Here is a 23573-nt window from a genome sequence, read left to right as displayed (position 1 = left end):
AAGAGCATTCAAGACAAAGTAAATTTCTAGTTTTAAACATGCACTAAATAACAAAGCACAAAAATATACAAAACACGTAGGATATCACAGCCAGCCCTTTCAGATCCGTAGTAAGGAGCGGCTTCTTAGAGCCAAAGCTAGGTTATCCCTCAAATCTCTGCAACACACAGCAAAGCCAACAATCACAATGAAGGACCTATAAAGACAAAGCTTCTTAAAGGGAAGCGATCAGAAAATAACCTACTGTTTAAATCAAGTTTTTCTGTTATGTGGTTTTTTTTGGAAAGAATATTTTTTAACATTGCAACCTGCATTAAAAATGAAAAAAAATATATAAAAAAAAAATTAGAAATCTGGCAATTTTCACACTGGCCACTTTGGCTTTTTTAGACTCATGCTCCGTTTCAGGAAATAACACATGTACATAGGGTCGGTATCTGAACACCCTGGCTATCCTTTGTACTGAATTGTCTAATGAGCCTGTGCATATGTCGTAAAGGGAGGGGGGAGCTGTGACATGGCCCATTGTGATTGGTGAATCCTGCGTTATCAGTGCAGAGAGGTCATTGTAATCCCGTCCCTGATGATAGGAAAACTGCTGTAAACTGTACCTGACAAGACAGTAAGTAGGAGTATAAAAAAAGCCATAGTGGCTAGTATGAAAATTGCAAGATAACTATTTTTGGGGGGGGTTTCTAATAAGGATAATGATATACAAAAAAAAAAAAATGTAAAAATACATGTAACGCACAACCCTGATTTAAATAATAGGTCATTTTCTGATGATACAGTCCCTTTAACATAGACTATAGTAAAGCTGGAGCTGAACATCAATCATGTAAGCAGTGCTGGCAAACACCATTATAACAGCTCAAGCACTCCATTAAATAGATAACATTACTGTATGTCCCCATGTCTCGCAACCCTTAGCATGATGTAGCGCCCCGAGGTTATAACAATGCTCGGGGTAATGTGACCATCATAGGGGTTATCTATTTAATGCTGTGCATTGGAGCTGTATAGTGATGTCTGCCAGCCGAGGCCACATGATTGATGTTCAGTAGGAGCCGTACTCTAGTTGGTGTTAAAATTCCATCTCTTAGATACTTGGACTTGCGTGTAAAGAGAAAGGATACCTGTATGGACATTTTCCGAAGATAGACAACGGTACATACAGGTATTGGCTCTTAAACCCCTTTCTGCAGCTGCTGACGTCCTGTTCCACATTCACCTTTGTGTGCATGAAACTTGCTGATTGTGCCCACGTCTTTGCCCCATCAGCAGCATTGCTCACTTCCGATGCCAAAATGAGCGGCTGTAGACAGCACCAGATAGCTCCTTTATCTGGACGACCCCTATAATTGTCTCTAACCATATACCATTTACAGCATATGAGCAATGTTCAGGACCTGCTTTTACTTTCTAACTTTTCATTTCCCCGCACAATGTACAGATTGGTATGAAAAGCAGCAGAGAACAGAGAACTGCTGGAATAATAGCATGCAACAGGCAAACGCCATGTCTGGATATTCCGCCTTTCCGTCGTTTCGCTTCAGGCACTCACAACCTACTGTAGTGCGGGTGTTTAATCATTCTGAGCACCATACCGCCTCATATACATCATCCTAGCTGACAGCAACTATGCCGCCTCTGCTGAACGTACCAAATGCTAATTCATGAAGTGAACTTCATCTACATTTCGTCCTTTGGTGTTCCCTGCTCCATTTTCATTCTCTGTCCACCTTGAACTGTTTTGTTTTTGGTTTTTCTGCTACTAGTTCAAAACGGTTGCACCCCGCTACTGTGCTCTGTGCCAGGCTGGCATATGAATTAATCAGACTTTGCCACCCTCCCTATGCTTTCAGTCCTTTATTCCCTTGCAGCATAGTTAATATTACAGATGTAGCAGCAGAATTTGTCATTAACTCTCCAATGGTGAGCAGCGTGAACATTCTAAGATACACGAGCTTTCCCACCACATCAATGTCCGATCAGTCCTAGGACCAACTATCAGGAAAACATAGGGGCGGCAGGAGTGACACTTTAGGTGTTGGCGAGGGAACTAGAAATTAAACTGCATGAACCCATCACCCACCAAGTACATAGAACCAACACAGATATAAAGTGCAGAGTAGGGGGACATGAGGACTTAGTTGAGGATTAAGTTCAGTGGAAAGTTTTGTGACCAGGTCAATCTGAGTTTGGGCAGTGGACTATGGTTAGGCGATATAAGCATTCAAGAGGACATCATCAAGGAACGAAAAAAAAACTGCTAGCAGCAAGTATAACGGTGCAGGTTAGTACGTCCGACAGAACAGATGCAGCACAGGAGAAGTCCTGCTGATGGGAATGAGAGGATTTTATAATGAAAATATTAGAGTCAGAAGAGATTTGTTAATAGTTGAGGAATAGGGTGGTTCAGAGTCTGCACTGCCCAATGTTCAAAAGTAAGGCCACACAAAAGGTTTTCAAACCTCTTCATCGGGACCATTGTGGTTTGGTCCTTGTGAAGCAAGTATACGATTGTAAGGTAAAACTATAATGTTAATAGAACAACTGGTTAATATGCATCCATATACTGCCTCCACACAAAGGATATAGCATATGCCTGCTCTTATGCAGGACTTAGGACCACATGGGGGGGGGGGGGATTTTCCTGGTAGCATACAAGGGGGCTTGAACATGGCAGCTTCACAGAGCTAGCAGATGGTTGTAACTAGAGGGAATATTTCCTATTGTCTGTATACAGAGAGGAAGGGAGAGGGGGGGGGGGGGTCACAGGTATTTGAAATGCCATAACTTGGCTAATCATCCGTTCACAGACAGCATCTCTTAAATGGATCAGTCCAGGTCATCCTGGAAATATGAGCCTATGGTCAGGACTATAAAAAGCTGTTTGACACAAAAAGAAAGGGTTCACATGTGAGGGTGGCCTGGGAGGTTGAGCGATCCATAATTCTCTTCTCCTTCCCTCAGGAAAACAGAGGATAACTGCAGACGGAAATGTTTAGGTATTTCTGTTATTTTGTCCCTTTGTATTTTATAACTGTTTTGAATATTTGTGTGTCATTTTACTTTTATCTTTTATATTTTTTATTGTAAGCACTGTATATTTTTATATTAAACATTAAAATCTTTAATATGTTTGACCTTGTATGCTCTAAGAGAATCCAATAGCATTTCAGAGAGCATGTGACCTTTTGATTGTCTGGCAATAACAGTTTGAAAACCTTGAAACATGTTGACATAATAAACCGCTTTCATGCTTCACCTGTGTGTGTGACTGTACTTTGAACCCTGAACAGTGCGGACTCTGAACCACCGTAGTTGCAGCAGTCTTTTTATGCTTCTATAGGAGTTGTGACTATCACTATCACCCCATCAGATGAGATTACCTTTAATATTTTATACCACTTGGTTACCAGATAAGACCCTATTTGCTCTTTTTAGTCTCTCTATCTGATTAGAAGACATTTGTCGCAGATGATGTAATATGCAAAAAAATCTCAACCCAGGAGGAGGTAGCATTGGGCAGGGAATAGATCTGGAGTGACACGATGCTTTAGATCTATCATAGCTCTCCAGCATCATTTGCATATCAATTCAAATGCTGCTTTCTCAGTAACAGAGGAATGGACAGACCATATAAAAAGGTATAGCTGGATTTGCCTATAATAGAGCGACATGTGCATATAAATAGTTTGGGGATTGAAATCCTGCTGACTGATTCCCTTAACAAGTTTTAGGATTCATTAATGATGTCTTCTTAAAGGATGCTTATATCACCTAATGATATTCTATTGCCTATACCTGTCCTGGTCATTAAATTCTCCACTACACTTTATCCTCAACTTACAATACTTGTCACATTACTCTGCACTTAGTTTCTGTATTGGATGCAAGTACTGAAAGTATGATGGTTAAGAAGAAAGGAAGTTTCAACACCTATAGTGCTGCCCGAATACTGATAAAAAGGAACCATCCAGTGAAAAGGAGTGGATGGGAAGTAACTGAGCATTTGAGTTTGGGAGTTCCAGCACATATTAAACTGGTATGTGCAGCAAAATCAGTTTTCATTTCTTGTGAGGGATGAGAGTAGCAAGTCATTTCCAGATTTTTAATGTAAAAAACAGGTACACTTTCAATTCTTTATCCTTTCTTGGATTATCTAAGTAGTTTCAATCCTGCCATACTGCATTTAAAAAACTTGTAATGGAAATTTAGAAAAGTGTCCTTATCAAAAGGAATATTATCAGCAAACCAGTGGACCTTGAATGGGCGATAGTGAGACAGAATCTTTGATTTGGCTTTACTAATTCTGCCCCTCACAAGTAAAGAGGATTTCTAACCAATCATTTGTGCTAATCAGATGCAGGAATTAGCTGAAGGGGATGCATGTGTGAGGCTATGTGCCCACGATGCAGAAATGCTGCATATTTTTTCCGCTTCTCCCTGGCAGGAAAAACGCATGCGGATTTTACATGTGTTTTTCCTGCCAGGTAGAAGCGTTTGTCAAGCCTTTTTGCATGCATTTCTGCATGCGGGTTGACAAGCACTTTCCAAGCGATTTTGGTATCACTTGGAAAGTGCTTGACAACTTGGTCACACTATATAAATCCATGCAACCGGCATGTGCACAGCACATGCGGATTATCATTGAGGACCATGGGGCACGTATTACCAAGCGTTTTTGCTGCGGAAATGCCGTGGCAAAAACGCTTGAAAAACGCATAGTGGGCACACAGCCTGAAAATGCTTTATTTTATAAGGCTATGTGCCCACTATGCAGAAATGCTCAAGATTTTTTCCTGAGCTTTCTGCATCTCCCTGGCAGAAAAAAAAAGCATGCGGATTGTACATGCGGATTGTACATGCGTTTTTCCTGCCAGGGACATGCGGGAGTGAAGCGTTCTTCACATGCATTTCCGCATTCGGGTTGACAAGCGCTTTCCAAGCGATTTTAGCATCACTTGGAAAGTGCTTGTCAACTTGGTCACACTATATAAATCCATGCAACCGGCATGGATTTATATAGTGTGACCGAAAGAATGTAAAAAAATATGTCTTGCTTCACTCCGTCCTGGCAGCCGGCAGTGGTACACTGAAGGACCTGCCGACGTCAGCGTCTCGTGACCCGTCACATGACTATGATGTCAGCGCAGGTCCTCCAGTCCATCGCGATCTTACGGCATGAAAGGACGAGCGCACCAGGGGCCGTCAGAAGGTAAATATAACATTTATTTATTTTATTCTTTTTTTCACAGTTTCTATGGTACCCGGGTCCGGAGGAGAGTCTCCTCTCCTCCACACCTGGGTACCATTCGCACATTGGAATGCGTGCATGCCGCATGTGCTTATCTAGTGAAGCGGAATCCATGCGTTCTAATGCAAGTCAATGGCGGCGAAAACGCAGCACTTCCGCAAAATAATTGGTAATGCGTTTTTTTCCGCAATGATAATCCGCAGCGGAAATTTCCGCAGCATGTGCACATACGGATTATCATTGGGGAACATGGCAGGCCTTCTACCATGCGTTTTTTAAGCGTTTCTGCAGCGTTTTTACCGCTGCGGAAACGCTTAAAAAATGCATCGTGGGCACACAGCCTTAAGCACCCAGTCTGTACATTGCCCCTGGACTGAGCAACATAGGGAACGCACATACACTGCACAGGAAGGTTTCCTATGATGTAGCCGTGTTACACATGAGCATTGAGTGACATGGGAGAGAAGCTAGTTTGCACATAGCAATTTGCAGATGAGCGATTACTTGACACAGCTTTAAGTGGCAACCAGAGCGGAATCCTAACAGTCTGTACAATCCACACTGTTAGGATTCAGCATGCTAGAGTGCCAAAAGAAAATTTGCCTGCCCTGGAAAACACCTTTAATACTAGTTTCAATCTGCAGTCAGTACAAATGCATCTTATACATCTTTGATGACAGCCGGCTCAATCAGATGGTTCAGCTGACGGGTCAACAGGCAGCCATCTCATCTGTGGCTCCCATACACCGGAGCGCTTGCTTCGGTTAACGCTCCTGTGTGCTCTGAGAGCTGCTGCCAGAAATGTGAGGTGGTGACATCTCTGTGAGAACAAGAGGATCATGCTGAAATCGGACATGTCGGATCCGTAACTCACCCGACAATCATGCGTCAATATCAGCAGGCTAGGCCAACATTAGTCTAATGTGCACGGGGGGCATTAGATAGTGACTTCATCACATTTTGTAGAATCGAGAAACTGGCTAACTCAGCAGCAAATATGAACTCCATGAACGTTCCTCACTTTTAAGAACAGTGTGCCATCTAGTGGAATAAGCTAGTAATACAGAATCTCTATCATTGTCTCAAGAATATAAATAGTTGCAATCGGATCCTTCATGTGTTTGCACTCTGCTCTCCACTGCTATAGGATCGTCAATTATGGAAGAAATTCAAGTTCAATTTAACAGATTTCCATTGGAATTAAAGGGTTCAGTGAGTAGTGTAGTGGTGATCCGGAGCTAGAGTTCCTCCATCCAGCTTATTGTGCAGCCATAGTATCCACATAGGAGTAATGGCCTCATGATGAGTCTAGTAAACCACTAAACATAATAAAGAGACTGTCCACTACTTTTACATTGATGGCCATCCTAAGGATAGGTCATCAATGTCTGATAGGTGGGTGTCCGACACTCTGCACCCCGCCGATCAGCTGTTATAGGTGGCGGTGGCCGGAAGTACTCACTTGCGGAGCGGATTTGAATAGGAGGATGTGCAGTTACCCTGCAGCAGCCACTACAACTAAACAGAGCAGCTCCGCAGGCGAGTACTGCAGCTCCGCAGGCGAGTACTGCAGCCACCGCACACATCAATAACAGCTGATTGGTGGGGGTGCCGGGTGCTGGACCCTGGCCGATCAGACATTAATGGCCTCTAAAAGTAGTGGACAACCTCTAAGTGACTTGAGCCAATTTTCTGAAGGAGAAAATATTTCAAGGCAATATTCTGTTTGTTTTTTTACAAAGTAGTCATGGGCGAGAAGAAATTGCCATAAATTATGCCAGTCTGGTTCGCTCTTTTGGTGCATGGACAGGCATAGACACATTAGTTAAAGGGAATCTGTCACCAGGTTTTTGCCACCTAATTTGATAGCAGCATAATGTAGAGACAGAGACCCTAAATCCAGCGTTTTGTCATTTACTGAGCTGCTTGCTGCAGTTTTAATAAAATCACAGTTTTATCATTAGAGGATTAGTAAACCAGCTGCCATGTCATCCTCCATATTCATGAGCCCTGTATAACCTCGCACCCACCACTGATTGGCAGCTTTCTGTGTATACTGTGCATAGACAGAAAGCTGCCAATCAGTGGTGTGGGCGGGGTTATACAGAGCTCAGCATTCAGAGAACTGCTAGATCTGTAGCAGATAAAACAGTGATTTTATTAATACTACAGCAAGCAGCTCGGTAAGTGACATCACTGGAATTAGGGTCTCTGTCCCTATATCATGCTGCTTTCAGATGAGGTAGCAAAAACCTACTGACACATTCCCTTTAACCCCTTTCTGACCCAGGGCGTATTAGTATGTATCTGTGCCCTGGGCCTTATGGGCCTGATACGTATTAATACGCCCTGGCGATTTCGCCCGCACACAAGCCGTGCGGGCAAGATCGCCGCCGGGTGTCAGCTGATTGTCACAGCTGACAACCTGTGCTATGTGCAGGGAGTGGTCCCGCTCCGCTCCCGGCACATTAACCCATCGATCGCAGCATTCCGGTGGCAAGAGGAGCTAAGCGCGATACTTACCTTCTCTGCCGGCGTCTGAATCCGGTCCCGAATGTTGCCATGGTGACCCGACGTGGGACAATGTGAACAAGTAATAAAAATGTCAGAAAGCGAAAAAAAAAAATATATCTTATATATTATATTATAGTACCCATAAATAAATAATCTTCTGAAAAAAAAAAAAAAAAAAAAACGTACACATATTTGGTATCGTCGCTTCCGGAACAACCTGACCTATAAAACTGTCCCACTACTTAACCCCTTTAGTGAACACGGTAAAATAAAAAAAAAACATAAAACAATGTTTTATCATCATACCGCCAAACAAAAAATGGAATAAAACGCGATCAAAAAGACAAATGTAAATAAAAATGGTACCGCTGAAAACGTCATCTTGTCCCGCAAAAAACAAGCTGCAATACAGCTCCAACAACCGAAAAATAAAAAAGTTATAGCTCTCAGAATAAAGCGATGCAAAAATTTATTTTTTCTATAAAATAGTTTTTATTGTGTAAAAGCGCCAAAATATATATAAAAAAAATAATAATAATTCCTGAATTGTTGGCTTTTGTTTATTCTGCCTCCCAATGTCATTTGCCCGAAAATGATACCGATAAAAACGTCAACTTGTCCCGCAAAAAACAAGCCGTCACATGACTCTGTCGACCGAAATATGGAAAAATTATAGGTCTCAAAATACGGCAATGCAAAAACTAGTCTTTGCAAAACAAAGCATCTTTTAGTGTGTGACAGCTGTCAATCATAAAAACCCGATATGAATCTGGCATCGCTGTAATTGCACCGACCTGAAGAATAACGTCGTCTAATCACTTCTACCACACGAGGAACGGCGTAAAAAATAAACTTTAGGGTTGGGCTAGGATTAGGGTTGGGCTAAGGTTCGGATTGGGGTTGGGATTTTTTCAGAAATAAAGAAAAAAAAAATGACGACGATATGGCGATTAGTGAGCGCAAGTACTCGCTACTTGAGTTTGCATCGGGTGCTTGGGTATGCACAGAGTATGGCGGGTGCTCTAGTGACATGCTCGAGTCTCCTCCCCAAATGTTTTGCAACTGTTATACAGCCAAAAAAATCTTGCGGGGATTGCCTGCCATGTACGAGCCATCCCCGCATGTTTTTTTTGGGTGTCTAATAAAAAAAACATGCGGGGCAGGGACTTGAGCATGTCACTTGAGCACCACCCGTGATACTTGGTGCATACCCTAGTACCTGATGCAAACTCAAACAGTGAGCACTTGCACTCAAGACTAATGACAATTTATTCAATATGATGACCTAATGTTATCAAATTCTGTGTCGTACCTCTGGGTTCAAAATGTTCACTATACCCCTTGATAAAATCCTGGAGGGGTGTAGCTTCCAAAATGGAGTCACTTGGGGGAGGGTGGGGTGGTGTCCACTATTTAGGCACATCAGGGACTTCCCAAACACAACCTGTTACCCTTGTGAAAATGCAAAATTGGGGGCCGAATAACATTTTTTGTTGGAAAAATGTGAACATTTTATTTTTACGGTTTAATGTTATAAACTTCTGTGAAGCACCTGGGGGTTCAGGGTGCTCACAACACATCTAGATAAGTTCCCTAAGGGGTCTAGTTTCCAAAATGGTGTCACTTGTGGTGGGTTTCCACTGTTTAGGCACATCAGGGGCTCCCCAAACGCAACATGGCGTCCGCTAATTATTCAAGCAAATTTTACATTCAAAAAATCAAATGGCGCTCCTTCCCTTCCGAACCCTGCAGAGCGCCCAAACAGTGGTTTCCCCCCACATATGGGGTATCTGCTTACTCAGGAGAAATTGCACATCAAATTGCATGGTGCAATTTCTCCTGGTACCCTTAAGATAATGCAAAATTAGGGAATGAAAAACAATTTTTTGTGGTAAAAATCTGAGGGTAAAACATTTTTTTGTGGTAAAAATATAATTATGCTTTTTTCACTGCCCAATGGTATAAATTTAAAAATTAAAAAATACTCACTACTTCCCTAGATGAATTCCTTGAGAGGTGTAGTTTACAAAATGGGGTCACTTGTGGGGGTTTCTGCTGTCTCGGCATGTCAGCGACTCTTCAAATGTGACATGGTGTCTGCAACCTATCCCAGCCAACATAGCGCTCATTTCTCTTCCGAACCCTGCCGTACACCAAAGCAGTGGTTTTCCCCCACATATGGGGTATCGGCGTACTCAGGAGAAATTGTACAACAAATTTCATGGTGCAATTTATCCTGTTACCCTTATGATAATGCAAAATTAGGGAATGAAAAACATTTTTTGTTGGAAAAATGTGAAAATTTTATTTTTACGGCTCAATATTATAAACTTCTGTGAAGCGGCTGGGGGTGCAAGGTGCACACCACACATCTAGATAAGTTCCCTAAGGGGTCTAGTTTCCAAAATGGTGTCACTTGTGGGGGGTTTCCACTGTTTAGGCACATCAGGGGCTCCCCAAATGCAACATGGCATCCGCTAATTATTCAAACAAATTTTACATTCAAAAAGTCAAATGGCGCTCCTTCCCTTCCAAACCCTGCAGTGCGCCAAAACAGTGGTTTTCCCTCACATATGGGGTATCAGCGTGTTCAGGAGAAATTGCACAACAAATTTTGGGGTCCATTTTTTCCAGTTACCCCTGTGAAAATAAAAAAAATTGGGTCTAAAGTAACATTTTTGTGAAAAAAGTTAAATGTTCATTTTTTTCTTCCACATTCCAAAAATTCCTGTGAAGCACCTGAAGGGTTAATAAAGTTCTTGAATGTGGTTTTGAGCACCTTGAGGGGTGCAGTTTTTAGAATGGTGTCACTTTTGGGTATTTTCTGTCATAAAGACCCCTCAAAGTGACTTCAAATATGATGTGGTCCCTAAAAAAATGGTTTTGTAAATTTTGTTGGAAAAATGAGAAATCGCTGGTCAACTTTTAACCCTTATAGCTCCCTAACAAAAAAAACTATTTTGTGTGACATATCTCTCTGATTTAAGGGCATGAAAATTCAAAGTTTGAAAATTGCAAAATTTTCAAAATTTTCGCCAAATTTCCGATTTTTTCACAAATAAACTCAAGTGATATCGAAGAAATTTTACCACTAACATGAAGTACAATATGTCACGAAAAAACAATCTCAGAATCAGGGGGATCCGTTGAAGCGTTCCAGAGTAATTACCTCATAAAGTGACAGTGGTCAGAATTGTAAAAATTGGCCCGGTCATTAACGTGCAAACAACCCTCGGGGGTAAAGGGGTTAAGAGGCCTATGTCTGTATATGTGATGCTTGCACATTGGCTCCCCCAGCTTTCTACCCACTCTGTTCTGGGTAACAGAAGAAGGTCCTGAATAGGGAAGCCCCCTGTGTCCACCCAAGAGTTCCCTCAGAAGGTATTTGAAAGTTGGTTTAGTAAAATCGAAGTAGGAGAAAGTTAAAATCATAATGCAGAGAAAAACAGAACTCCAGGTGAATTTCTGTTCCTGAGTATGATAGAAATGACTATGGCGGAATTATTACTCTGCAGCTCAGAATGTTACGCTCGCCGTCTCTATGACAACAGAACAAAAATCATCAGCAATTCCAGGAAACAAAACTACTAACTAACTACAGAAAACAGGAACGACAGATGTAACACTTCTAGAAAAGGAGTGACGAGATTCCCCCTGTAGGATGCACAGCCCTAATATTGTATGTTACTGTTCACACCTATCATGCGGGGGCATTTATGCATAGTTTATCAAAGTGCCACAGTTTATCAAAGTGTCTCGGCAGTTAGATATCGCAGTTGGACAGGGCAGGAGACAAGTAAGACATGCAAGACAATTAAACAAACTTGCTTCTAGGTCATCTGTTTTGCAAACAGTATTCACCATTAGTATTTGTGCCATTTACGTTGTGGCTGCTACAATCATCCACATTCACCGTTCTCCCACAAATTCTGCACACTTCATCCATATTAACCCCTCTCTCCTCTCTTCTCCTATGTACAGCTCTCATGCTCTCTTCACAATGTTATACCACACAGATCCATTCATTCCCACCATACAACACAGGAACCGCTCTCACAAATCACTCAATCATCTGCTCACTCTCTGTATCTTCCTTCTCTTAGTCGCAGGTGATATTTCTCCTAATCCAGGACCCTCCAGTAATAACACTAACTCTTTCCCTGTTACCTTCAGTAACCCTGCTAATCTCATTAATATTCCCTGCATATCTTCTGTCTCATTCAACTGTGCCCTTTGGAATGCGCGCTCAGCATGTAATAAACTCTCTTACATCCATGACTTTTTCCTCTCTAATTCCCTCAACCTTCTGGCTCTCACTGAAACCTGGATCCAGCAGTCGGACACGACCTCCGCTGCAGCTCTCTCCTATGGTGGCCTACACTTCTCTCATACTCCGAGACCTGACAACAGATCAGGTGGAGGTGTTGGTCTGCTTCTTTCAGCAAAATGTACTTTTCAGGTTATCCCCCCTGTACCCTCCCTTATCTTCCCGTCTTTTGAGGCCCACACAGTCAGACTCTACCGGCCCTTCTCCCTGCGAGTGGTGGTTGTCTATCACCCTCCAGGTCCCTCCCGTCAGTTCCTGGATCACTTTGCTGCCTGGCTTCCAAATTTTCTATCCTGTGACATCCTCACGATAATCATGGGAGATTTTAACATCCCAATTGGCGATTCTCTTTCCCCATCAGCCGCTCATCTTTTATCCCTAACCTCATCCTTCGGCCTTTTGCAACTTGATAATTCTCCTACACATGAAGACAGGAACACATTGGACCTGATCTTCTCCCGGCTTTGCTCAGTACATGACTTTACTAACTCTCCCCTTCCACTCTCTGACCATAATCTTCTTTCATTCTCTGTCAAGAACTGTGACTCTACTCAAGAAACCCCCACTTTCCACACTTCTAGAAATATACGTGCCATTAACACCCAGAAATTTATGAAAAAGTTGCAATCATCATTGGCCCCAATCTCCTCCCTCTCATGTCCTGACTCTGCATTGAATCATCATAACGAAATAATGCTATGCGCCCTGGATGAAGCCGCACCTCCTACACAAAGAACAATTCGGCATAGACGGCGACAACTCTGGCACACGCCTCAAACACGTCTTCTCCAGCAGTGCTCCAGGTGCGCTGAAAGGCTGTGGAGAAAATCTAATCTGCCCGAAGATTTCCTCCATTATAAATTTGCTGAAAACATAACTCTGCCCTTCACCTCTCCAAACAAACCTACTTTAACAACCTCATCATCTCCCTTTCCAATAATCCTAAACGCCTCTTTGACACGTTTCATTCTCTCCTCAATCAAACAGCACAGGCCCCGACCACCGACCTCAGCGCTGATGATCTGGCCAATTATTTCAAAGACAAAACTGACCATATCCGACAGGAAATTTTCTCCCAATCCCCAAACGTTATGCATGCTCTCCCCCGCCACATTGTATCTAGCTCACTTTCTGACTTCGAACCAGTCACGGAAGAGGAAGTGATCAAGCTCCTTACATCTTCTCGCTCTACCACCTGCACCAGTGACCCTATTCCCTCACATCTCCTTCAGTCCCTTTCTCCAGCTGTCACCACTCACCTAACTAAAATTTTCAACCTCTCCCTCTCATCTGGTATCTTTCCCTCTTCTTTTAAACATGCCAGCATACATCCATTACTTAAAAAAACATCCCTTGACCAGAATTGCACGGCCAACTACAGACCTGTTTCCAATCTTCACTTTATTTCTAAACTCATGGAACGCCTGGTCCATTCCCGTCTAATCCGCTATCTCTCAGACAACTCTCTTCTTGACCCTCTACAATCTGGTTTCCGCTCTTTACATTCTACTGAAACTGCCCTCACTAAAGTCTCTAATGATCTACTAACAGCTAAATCTAATGGTCACAATTCCCTGCTGATTCTCCTGGATCTCTCTGCAGCATTCGACACTGGATCACCAGCTCCTCCTCACTATGCTCCGCACTATTGGCCTCAAGGACACTGTTCTCTCCTGGTTCTCCTCCTATCTCTCTGACCGCTCCTTCTCGGTGTCTTTCGCCGGCTCCTCCTCCTCTCTCCTTCCCCTTACTGTCGGGGTTCCTCAAGGATCAGTCCTAGGCCCCATTCTTTTCTCCTTATACACCACTTCCATTGGACAAACAATCAGCAGATTCGGTTTTCAGTACCATCTCTATGCTGATGACACCTAATTATACACCTCTGCTCCGGACATCACCCCTGCATTACTACAAAAGACCAGTGATTGTCTTTCTGCTGTGTCTAACATTATGTCCTCCATCTGTCTAAAACTGAATCTGTCAAAAACTGAACTCCTCTTATTTCCTCCCTCCACTAACCTACCTGTGCCCGATATTTCCATTTGTGGCTCAACAATTACTCCCCAGCAACAAGCCCGCTGTCTTGGGGTCATTTTTGATTCAGATCTTTCCTTCACTCCTCACATCAAATCACTCGCTCGTTCATGTCATCTACACCTCAAAAACATCTCAAGAATCAGGACTTTTCTCACCTTTGACTCGGCAAAAACTCTTACTGTAGCTCTTATTCATTCTCGTCTGGACTACTGCAACTCTCTACCGATCGGGCTCCCTCTTACTAAACTCTCCACTCTCCAATCCGTCCTTAACGCAGCAGCCAGGATCATATTCCTCGCCAACCGCCACACCGATGCCTCTTCCCTGTGCCAGTCATTGCATTGGTTGCCCATCCAATATAGAATTAAATTTAAACTTATCACGCTTACCCACAAAGCGCTCCATGCTTCAGTACCCCCCTACATCTCCTCCCTTGTCTCAGTCTACCACCCTACACGTGCCCTCCATTCTGCCAATGACTTAAAACTAAAATCCTCCATAATCCGAACTTCCCACTCCCGTCTCCAAGATTTCTCGCGTGCTGCGCCAATTCTTTGGAATGCACTACCCAGGACAGTTCGATTAATTCCCAATACCCACAGTTTCAAGCGGACCCTAAAAACCCATTTCTTTAGACTGGCGTATCGCCTCCACACACTATCTGTCCATCCCAGTTTTGGCCCATATTAAAATCTTCTTCAATTTCAGGTTCATACCATCCATGCACTTAATAGCCTTGGTCAGGACTGTACACATACTTGCTGGAGACCAGTCCATGTATTATTATTTATCCTATTCAGTATATCAAGGCTGCATTATACAATATATGTACATTCTACCTTCTGTGTCTCCCCCATTTCCCCATAGACTGTAAGCTCGCGAGCAGGGCCCTCGCTCCTTTCGATATGAGTTATGTTTATTCTGTATGGTTTGTATAAGTCCCCCCTAAAATTGTAAAGTGCAGCGGAATATGTTGGCGCTATAAAAATAAATATTATTATTATTACTGGAACGCACAATATACAATCTCCGTTATCAGACCAATATGATAGAAAGAGCTGGTGCAAATAATGTACAAACACGAGGAAGAGACTGGAGACAAAAGATCCATCAATACAGCCTCCTCCATGATTCACCACGATAATCAGCATGACACAGCTGTAGAACTACAAGTAACAGACAAATGCAAGGGGCTAGGCAACAGGCAGCATTCAGAAACAGAGGAAAGACATATACTGGCCTATCACAGAATGAGAATAGGGATATAACTGTCTAGAGGCAGAAAGATGGTGACCCCTTCATAGGAGACATTCCGGCACGGCAATACAACAGCACAGAAGGAGTTAACGAATACACGCTGCAGCAGGAGGCTGCGCTCACCAGAAGCACAACATTCACTTAAAGGGGAGCTGCACCTTCAGAATAAGCTGTCCGGTGTGTGCAGGAGGCACAACACTATTTCTTGCCAGTATATCACTTATCTCCCTTTCATTTTTCTAGCCGTTTCTTCGCTGTTGAAGCTGCAGATTTTTCACTTTGTTTCTCTCTGCTCCCTCACTGAAGGCAGAAATGTAGACAGATTTGAGCAGTTTTTGAGAGTGGATGATCATTGTAGGAGAGAGGAAATGCTGGAAAAGTGAAGAAAAAAAAAAAAAAAAGCATTTTCTCTCGTAACATATTACAAAGAATCGTATTCTTAATTTAAAAAACATTATTGTCCACCTTTGTGGAATTTATTTTTACTTAGATGCATGTATTTGGGGCTTAAAAATAATTTTTTGCAATTGGGTTTCATTAAAAATTTTGCAACGTTTGCCATCTATTGCCTGGGTTTTTCAATATCTGTTTCCTGGCTGCAGAATGAGTTAACTGAGAATCTGTTAGGGAGCTCGTTCTGATGGTCACACTTCTAGCTGCTTTTTTCTGAGCTCCTCTCCACTGATTTATGACCACAGACCACATCAATGCTGAATGTGCAGGAAACAAAGCAGCTGTAAAAGTCAAATGGTGAAAAATGGTTCATGAATCCCAATTTTACTCCAAATACATGCAGTATAATAAATGTCCCCAAAGGTAGACATCTCCATTATTATCCTGTTGATTTCTGAAAAAAAATTAAAGTGGAATTTACTATGTAGGATGTTTGTAGGATCACACTTGTCAGTCACATCAGAGGCCAGCACTGATCTAGCAACATGGTCCGGATGCTAATGGGCTGCTTAGACGTTTCGTCTGTAGGAAGTGTGAGCGAAGGAGCCCATAAGAAGCTGCTGATTGGCTGCAGCGCTCACATGGCATAACTATGTGACGGGAGCGCCAGAAAACCCAGTGCCGCCATCACTGGAACGGTGTGAGTGTGAGAGGAAAGTATCAGTTACTTTTCATTTACATTGGTGAATACGGTATTTAACGAGTTGTAAGAGTAGTGGACAACCCCTTTAAGAAAGAAGCTTAGAAGCTTAGAGAACCCGATCAACAAGTGAATGAATGAGAAGCCCTGCCCGACTCCCAGGTGTGTGAGCGCTCTCCTGCCCCACCACGGGTCCGTTCAGTCCCTGCTTATATCAGAGGGTCTGGGGCATTGCAGGATAGTAACAGTCATAGGACTTTATATATCAGGGTGGCATCAGCCATTCTGTAACACCAGTTACCAGACCCCGCTCACTCTATTCACCACATGTGAGCTCTCCAGGCGCATTACTTCAGCTCCTCCGTGGCTAATTAGAGGGCATGTAATAGATTTAATTGCAATCACCATCAATCAGAAGAACATTTTACAAATCTGATGAACAAGTCTCTTTACTTACAGCAAGAAACACACTTGTGATATCTCTCTGCGGAGCGTGAAGGAGCCCAAGGCTGCAGAAGAGGGCACTTGTATCCATTACACTTTTCTCAGTACTTCTTCCACCCTTGCCTGACATATAAGGCAAATCTGGCCAGAATACTGCTGCGTGATAGTGTACTACACGTGCATCACTCGCCCTTCTTAAAGGGATGGTCCAATGGTTAAATATCATTTTACTGTTTGATCACACAAAACATTACAGTAAAAAAATAGATATAGCCACCTGTGGACAACAGGATCCATGTGAGGAGACCGCTACTGAGCATGTGCGACCACCACTAGACATATTAAGTGGACGTTCTGAATAAGAATGAAAACACCAGGGGGCGCCATAACAGGAGCATTTTTTATGTAGCTGTCCAATCTGACAGTGATGGCTTTGTTCAGTCTGACCGGTAAGTCCAGCCTTGGGGCTCTTGCACAGTGGCACAAAATTCCTATGGTAGTGTACGGCGCCTGTGCAGGTCCATATGGAGCGAATACACCTCCGCTCACTACTGTACCAGCTCTATTGGAGAATGGGAGAATACCTGTCCACATATGGAGTCCAATGAACCTCATCACTGGGTGCTTCTGCATGAATTCAGGGGCATACGGAATTACAGCAGAGGACTCGGGAACCTCTTTGGCAGCCTGTTGCATGTCCATGAGCATATAGATTTTAAAGGGGTTGTCCAGGCTAAGGACAACCTATAGGAGCCAAGCTGCAGTTATTGTCAGCAGCCACTGCAGTGTACGGAGTTGAGCTGTACCGGATCCGTCCACTGACTACGGTACATCCTGTCGACGCCAAAGGTGGTAACTGATGATTGGTGGGGAGCGCCACAGGAGTATTGGATCGCCACAGATCTGATATTGATGACCTATCCCAGAAATAATCTCAAAAGACTGACCATCACTTACAAAACAGAAAACTAGTGTGTACAGGTGCTTACTAAGAGTAGCCATCTTCATATATAACTAACAAATAAAGTAGCATTCTGTAGCACTATAGTATGCAAACATGAAATATATGAACTTTGAACAGCATTACTGCTCTAGAAAATAGAAACAACTGAGAAATCTTAGCGCTATCCCAGAAATAAGTAATTTATATCATTAGCCAAGAAAACCCCTTTAAGAATTTAATGTTTCTGAAAAATTGTAAAAAAAAAATTAAAAAAAATGAGTATATGAAAAGTTAGTGTAAGATTATACCATAAAAGACTTTGGAATATGTGGGCGTTAAAGAGAAGTACATACCTAGATGTTCTTAAATTACAGTCACCAATGCTGGAGCACAGTGTGCAGCTGTTTTCTCATAAAGGATACAGTAAGCTCCACCAGCATCCAGTGCTCCGTTGGTAGATATGGCACAGACCGACAGCACAGTCATGCCAATGATAAAGTAGGAGAGGACTAGCATGCCCACCGTCTCATACAGACCAGACTGCCCCACGACAAACCCTGTAGAAAAAAAAAAAAGAAAATAAGCATGTCTGGATGACGGCCTTATGTCGGCATTTTAACCGTACTGGATCCATTAGTTTTATCTACATACATATCTTCATAAATTCTTTACTATCCTATAAGTAATAGGGATCCAGACCGCAAAGTTTTTACATATCCATATTACAGTACAATTATTTGGTGTCTCTATTCTCTTTTATTAGCAATTTTCCCCCTAAAAAATTGGCATGGCGACCCCCACACGTCAAATTCATGACGAGCTATGGCGTTCCTTACACCACAAATCTTACTCCAGTACCTGATTGAAGAATTATGGCGAGGCGCACACCACTTCTGATTCATTAAGAGAAGTGCACCTCGCACTACAATCCACCCCCTCATCAAGACTGGCATGAAGAACAACAGTCTTGAGGAATCAAGACCTTAACCCCTTCACCAAGTTGGGATTTTCCGTTTTCGTTTTTTGCTCCCTTTATTCCCAGAGCCATAACTTTTATAATATGTCCATGTCAGGGCTTATTTTTTGCAGGACGAGTTGTACTTTTGAATGACACCATTGGTTTTACCATATCGTGTACTGGAAAACAGGAAAAAAAATTCCAAGTGCGGTGAAATTGCAAAAAAAAAGTGCAATTCCACAATTGTTTTGTATTTTACCACGTTCATTAAATGCTAAAACTGACCTGCCATTATTATTCTCCAGGTCATTACGAGTTCGTAGACACCAAACATGTATAGGTGCTTTTTTATTTAAGTGATGGGAAAAAAAATCCAATGTTTGTAAAAAATAAATGGCGCCATTTTCCGAGACCTGTAGCGTCTCCACTTTTCGGGATCTGGGGCTGGGTGAGGGCTTATTTTTTGCGCGCCGAGCTGAAGTTTTTATTGATACCATTTTGGTGTAGATCCGATGTTTTGATCGCCTGTTATTGCATTTTATTGCAATGTTGAGGCGACCCAAAAAAACGTAATTCTGGCATTTGGAATTTTTTTCTCGTTACGCCGTTTACCGATCAGATTAATTATTTTTATATATTGATAGATCAGGCGATTCTGAACATGACGATACCAAATATGTGGGTTTTTTTTTATTATTGTTTTATTTTAAATGGGGCGAAAGGGGGGTGATTTGAACTTTTATATTTTTTAAAAACTTTTTTTTTTTTTTTTTTTTACTTTTCACTTGCTTCAATAGTCTCTATGGGAGACTAGAAGCTGCGATTATCTGATCGCTTGTGTTACACATAGCACGGCTTTAGCCCTGTCATGTGTAGCAGAAATACTCATCTGCTATGAACACCAGCCACTGGGCAGCGCTCAAAGCAGATCGGCAGGGACAAGCACGGGGGTCTCCTGCAGACCCCCCGTTGTCATGCCAACCCATCAGCGCACCGCAGTCATGTGAAACGGGCGCTGATGGGCGGAGTTAGTACCGCGCTTACGGTGTGATCATGTTAAATGCCGCTATCAGACACTGACAGCAGCATTTAGCATGTTAACAGCTGCGGGTGGATCGCAATTCCACCCACAGCTGTTAGGGTCTGATCAGAGCAGCTGTCATGTGCCTGAAAAGATGCGGGCTCAGCGCCGGAGCCCGCACCAAAGAGGGGGAGGTGACCTATGACGTATCTATTTTTGCTATGTAATCTAAGAGCTCCATGATGTAAGGGCAGAGACTCTGATTCCAGTAATGCGTCACTTACTGGGCTGTGTTTTACTGTTTCAATAAAATCAGTGTTTTATGAGCAGGAAATTATCACTACAGGACAATCTGCCTTGTGCATGGTAGTCCAGCCAAACCTCCAGCATGGATTAGCAGCTTTCTGTCACTATATAATGTACATAGGAAGCTGCAAATCAGGAGTGTGACCGGGCTCATACACAGCTCAACATCTGAGCTCAGTGGCAGAGAAAACTGACTATCATAACTACTGCAGCCAATAAAATAAGTATTACATCACTGGAATCGGGGTCTCTGTCCCTACCTCATGCTGCTGCCAGATTACATAGCAAAAACCTGCAGACAAATCCCTTTAATGTAGCCACAATTTAAAATCCACAGCATGTATCATCTATTGTAGATTTCACCAATTGGAAGACATGCAGAATGTGCTGAGGATTTCCAAGTAGCAGTTTTTAGTGCTTTCCTTTTTTCTCGTTTGCACCATATTTATGTCTCCATTTGCGCCTTTTTGAAGTCTATTTTGCGCGTTCCCCGTTTTGAGAGAGATATATTTGCCACTTTGGGAGAAATTTAGAGTTCCCACATATTTTTGCCCGATTCATGATTTGTTGCAAAAAGTCATAACATTTGCTGCAAATGACTCCAGACCCCACTCCCATAGTGATTGTATGCGCACTCGATATTTTGATGCAACTTTTTGGTCTAATGATGACAAAAAAATATTAAAGACCATAATAGAGCCCATTTTAACTTTGAGCAAAATTCATGAGCCGGCTACACCACACTTTGAAGCATTTGACCCAAAAAATAGCAACGATTGCTACAAAACAAAAAAGAAAGGTGATGAATCAGGGCCTACGACTGAATACTCTGACATGGATTTTGAAGTAAAATTCATGTAAAAAAAATAACTATTTGTGACCGTACCATAAATGTTTGTTTGCATGAAGTTTTGCAAGGTGTATTTTTCTGGCTGAAAATTCCTTATTTAAAAAGACACATGAAGGATACCAATGTCATCTGGCAGACTCCGGCGCCTGATAACGAGGTACTCAGGTTCCGTCATGGTTTGAATAGTGTTCTATTCTTCCCGACAAATAGAAGGCAATCTGAGATTGATGCTCCGTTAGTAGATCTTAACTGGGCTGACTACACAAAGCTCGGAAACCCACTATATAATGTTTTCAAAAAGTCATAAAATTTGTTGCAAATGACTCCAGACCACCCCCCTCCATAGTGATTGTATGTGCACTAGATATTTTGATACAATTTTTGCACAATTTTGCAACTTTTGAGCTGAAATGGCAGCCTAAAAATGTTTTATTTATTCTATTTCAGTTCCACGGTGCAAATAAGAAAAAATGACACTTTTTATGCTTATTGTAGAGTTTCAACCATTTGTTAACAAGATCAGTTTTGAAATTTGCTGCAATCAGTTTATGTCCACAGTCTATAGCAGAAATGTAGCGCCCCTGCGGGTCCAGTTGCCACAGAGGTACTGCATCTCAGCCAGAGGTGTGGTACTCCACTCTCAGGTAAGGAGGGAGCACTACCCGGGATCCAACCACTCACATCCAACACTATACCACTCCATAAGGGAAGGTCCAGATAGCTCTTAAGGGAGAGCACAGGTCTGGTCCCTGTCAGGAGGGTGGAACTAAGTAGAGGAGGTGGTTGGAGGAAGTGAGTTCAGCAAGGGTGGACCGTGTGGAGTAAGGTCCAAACGGCAAGGGGGCAGTGGCGTACCGCCAATGGCGGCAGACCACGCGACTGCTATGGGGCCCATGAGCTGGGGGGGCCCATAGCAGTCCAGGGGCGGACATACCGCTGCTGGTGCAGCGGCTCTGGGGGGCCCGCCGGTGCAGCGTCTCCCTGCTCGAGGTGGGCAGGGAGCGATCCCTGCAGCTCCGCTGGTGACAGGACAGAGTGGCAGCGGAGCTGCAGAGATCGGTCCTCAGCTTCCTGCCCGCCGCTTCCTCCCTCACACAGGCACGATCTGCTTGATGACGTCATCATGCAGCGCGGGCCTGTGTGAGGGAGGAAATTGCAGACAACAAGGATGCTGCGGCCTGCGGGGTAACGGGTAGAGAGGTAAGTTTTTTTTTGTTTGTTTTTTTTTACTGAAACGCTGGGGAGAGCAATCGTGGGGCTGGGGAGAGCAATCGTGGGGCTGATGGGGCTGGGGAGAGCAATGATGGAGCTGGGAAGAGCAGTGATGCTGCAGCTTGCGGGGGAACAGGCAGATAGGTAAGTTGTTTTTTTTTTATTTTTGTTGAAACGCTGGGGAGAGCAATGGTAGGGCTGATGGGGCTGGGAAGAGCAGTGATGGGGCTGATGGGGCGGGTAGACCAATGACGGGGGTGCAGGGAGAGAGCAACGACGGGGGTGCAGGGAGAGAGCAACGACGGGGGTTGCAGGGAGAGAGCAACGACGGGGGTTGCAGGGAGAGAGCAACGACGGGGGTTGCAGGGAGAGAGCAACGACGGGGGTTGCAGGGAGAGAGCAACGACGGGGGTTGCAGGGAGAGAGCAACGACGGGGGTTGCAGGGAGAGAGCAACGACGGGGGTTGCAGGGAGAGAGCAACGACGGGGGTTGCAGGGAGAGAGCAACGACGGGGGTTGCAGGGAGAGAGCAACGACGGGGGTTGCAGGGAGAGAGCAACGACGGGGGTGCAGGGAGAGAGCAATGTTGGGGGTGCTTGTATATTTTCCGTGTGCACATAGCCTTACAGTTAATTTGGGAGAGTCACAGAGACTGAATAATTTATATTATTGGCAGGTGAAGATTATAGTTAATGGGGGGCACAGCGCTGTTTATCACTTTATATTTTGATTACTAAGTGGCTAATCGTATATTAATGCGGGGTTACAGATCTTTATTCAGGGGCGCAGAGCGGGGAAGACATGTATATATACAATATATGTGACCTTGTTATTATCTAGGCTGGAGATCATCATGATAAGACGAATCGTGACTGGGAGATGTCGACATGAAGGTCTGAATAGATGGAGAAGAAGCAGCAGAAACTGACTCTGATCAGATGAGACTTCAGCGGTAAGTGCCTGGATGTAAATATTATTCTGTATCTGCGCTGTGTGACTTGGAGTGATAATGTTACATGTAAAATCCCTTAGGCTGCATTCTCACATTTGTGTGAAATATCTGTGGACCATCCGATAAAAAAATCTGACGGTCCACGGACTTGTAGAGTTTTATAGATCCATTCACCCATCCATGAAAATCGCGTATCTGAGAATGAGATCTGTGAGGGTTAGAGAATGTCCTGTTCTGATCCGATTTTGAGGATTAAATAGGACATGCTCAATGCGTCTGTAAAACAGGGCAGCACACCGACACTGCACACAGATGCAGGAATGTAGCACAGTCCCTTATACATAATAAATGAGTACACTATGTACTAGCATACGCCCTTAGTATATAGTGTACTCG

At 43.3% G+C, this 23573-nt stretch overlaps 1 protein-coding gene across 1 annotated transcript in view; it reads right to left on the bottom strand.

The window, feature by feature from the left end:
* The window catches only part of LOC141259365 (solute carrier family 12 member 9-like), a 304002-nt gene that overhangs the window by 255342 nt on the left and 25087 nt on the right, over positions 1-23573 (bottom strand). Inside the window, exon 2 of the mRNA XM_073675250.1 lies at positions 18301-18435. Within this exon, the coding sequence (XP_073531351.1) occupies positions 18301-18435 (135 nt within the window). The remainder of the gene's footprint in view (positions 1-18300; positions 18436-23573) is intronic.

Source organism: Phyllobates terribilis, unplaced genomic scaffold (assembly GCF_046119375.1).
Source record: "Phyllobates terribilis strain yellow unplaced genomic scaffold, ASM4611937v1 Scaffold_3__8_contigs__length_932513732, whole genome shotgun sequence".
In the NCBI taxonomy this organism is placed as follows: Eukaryota; Metazoa; Chordata; class Amphibia; order Anura; family Dendrobatidae; genus Phyllobates; species Phyllobates terribilis.
This window is presented reverse-complemented; position numbering and strand designations above follow the sequence as displayed.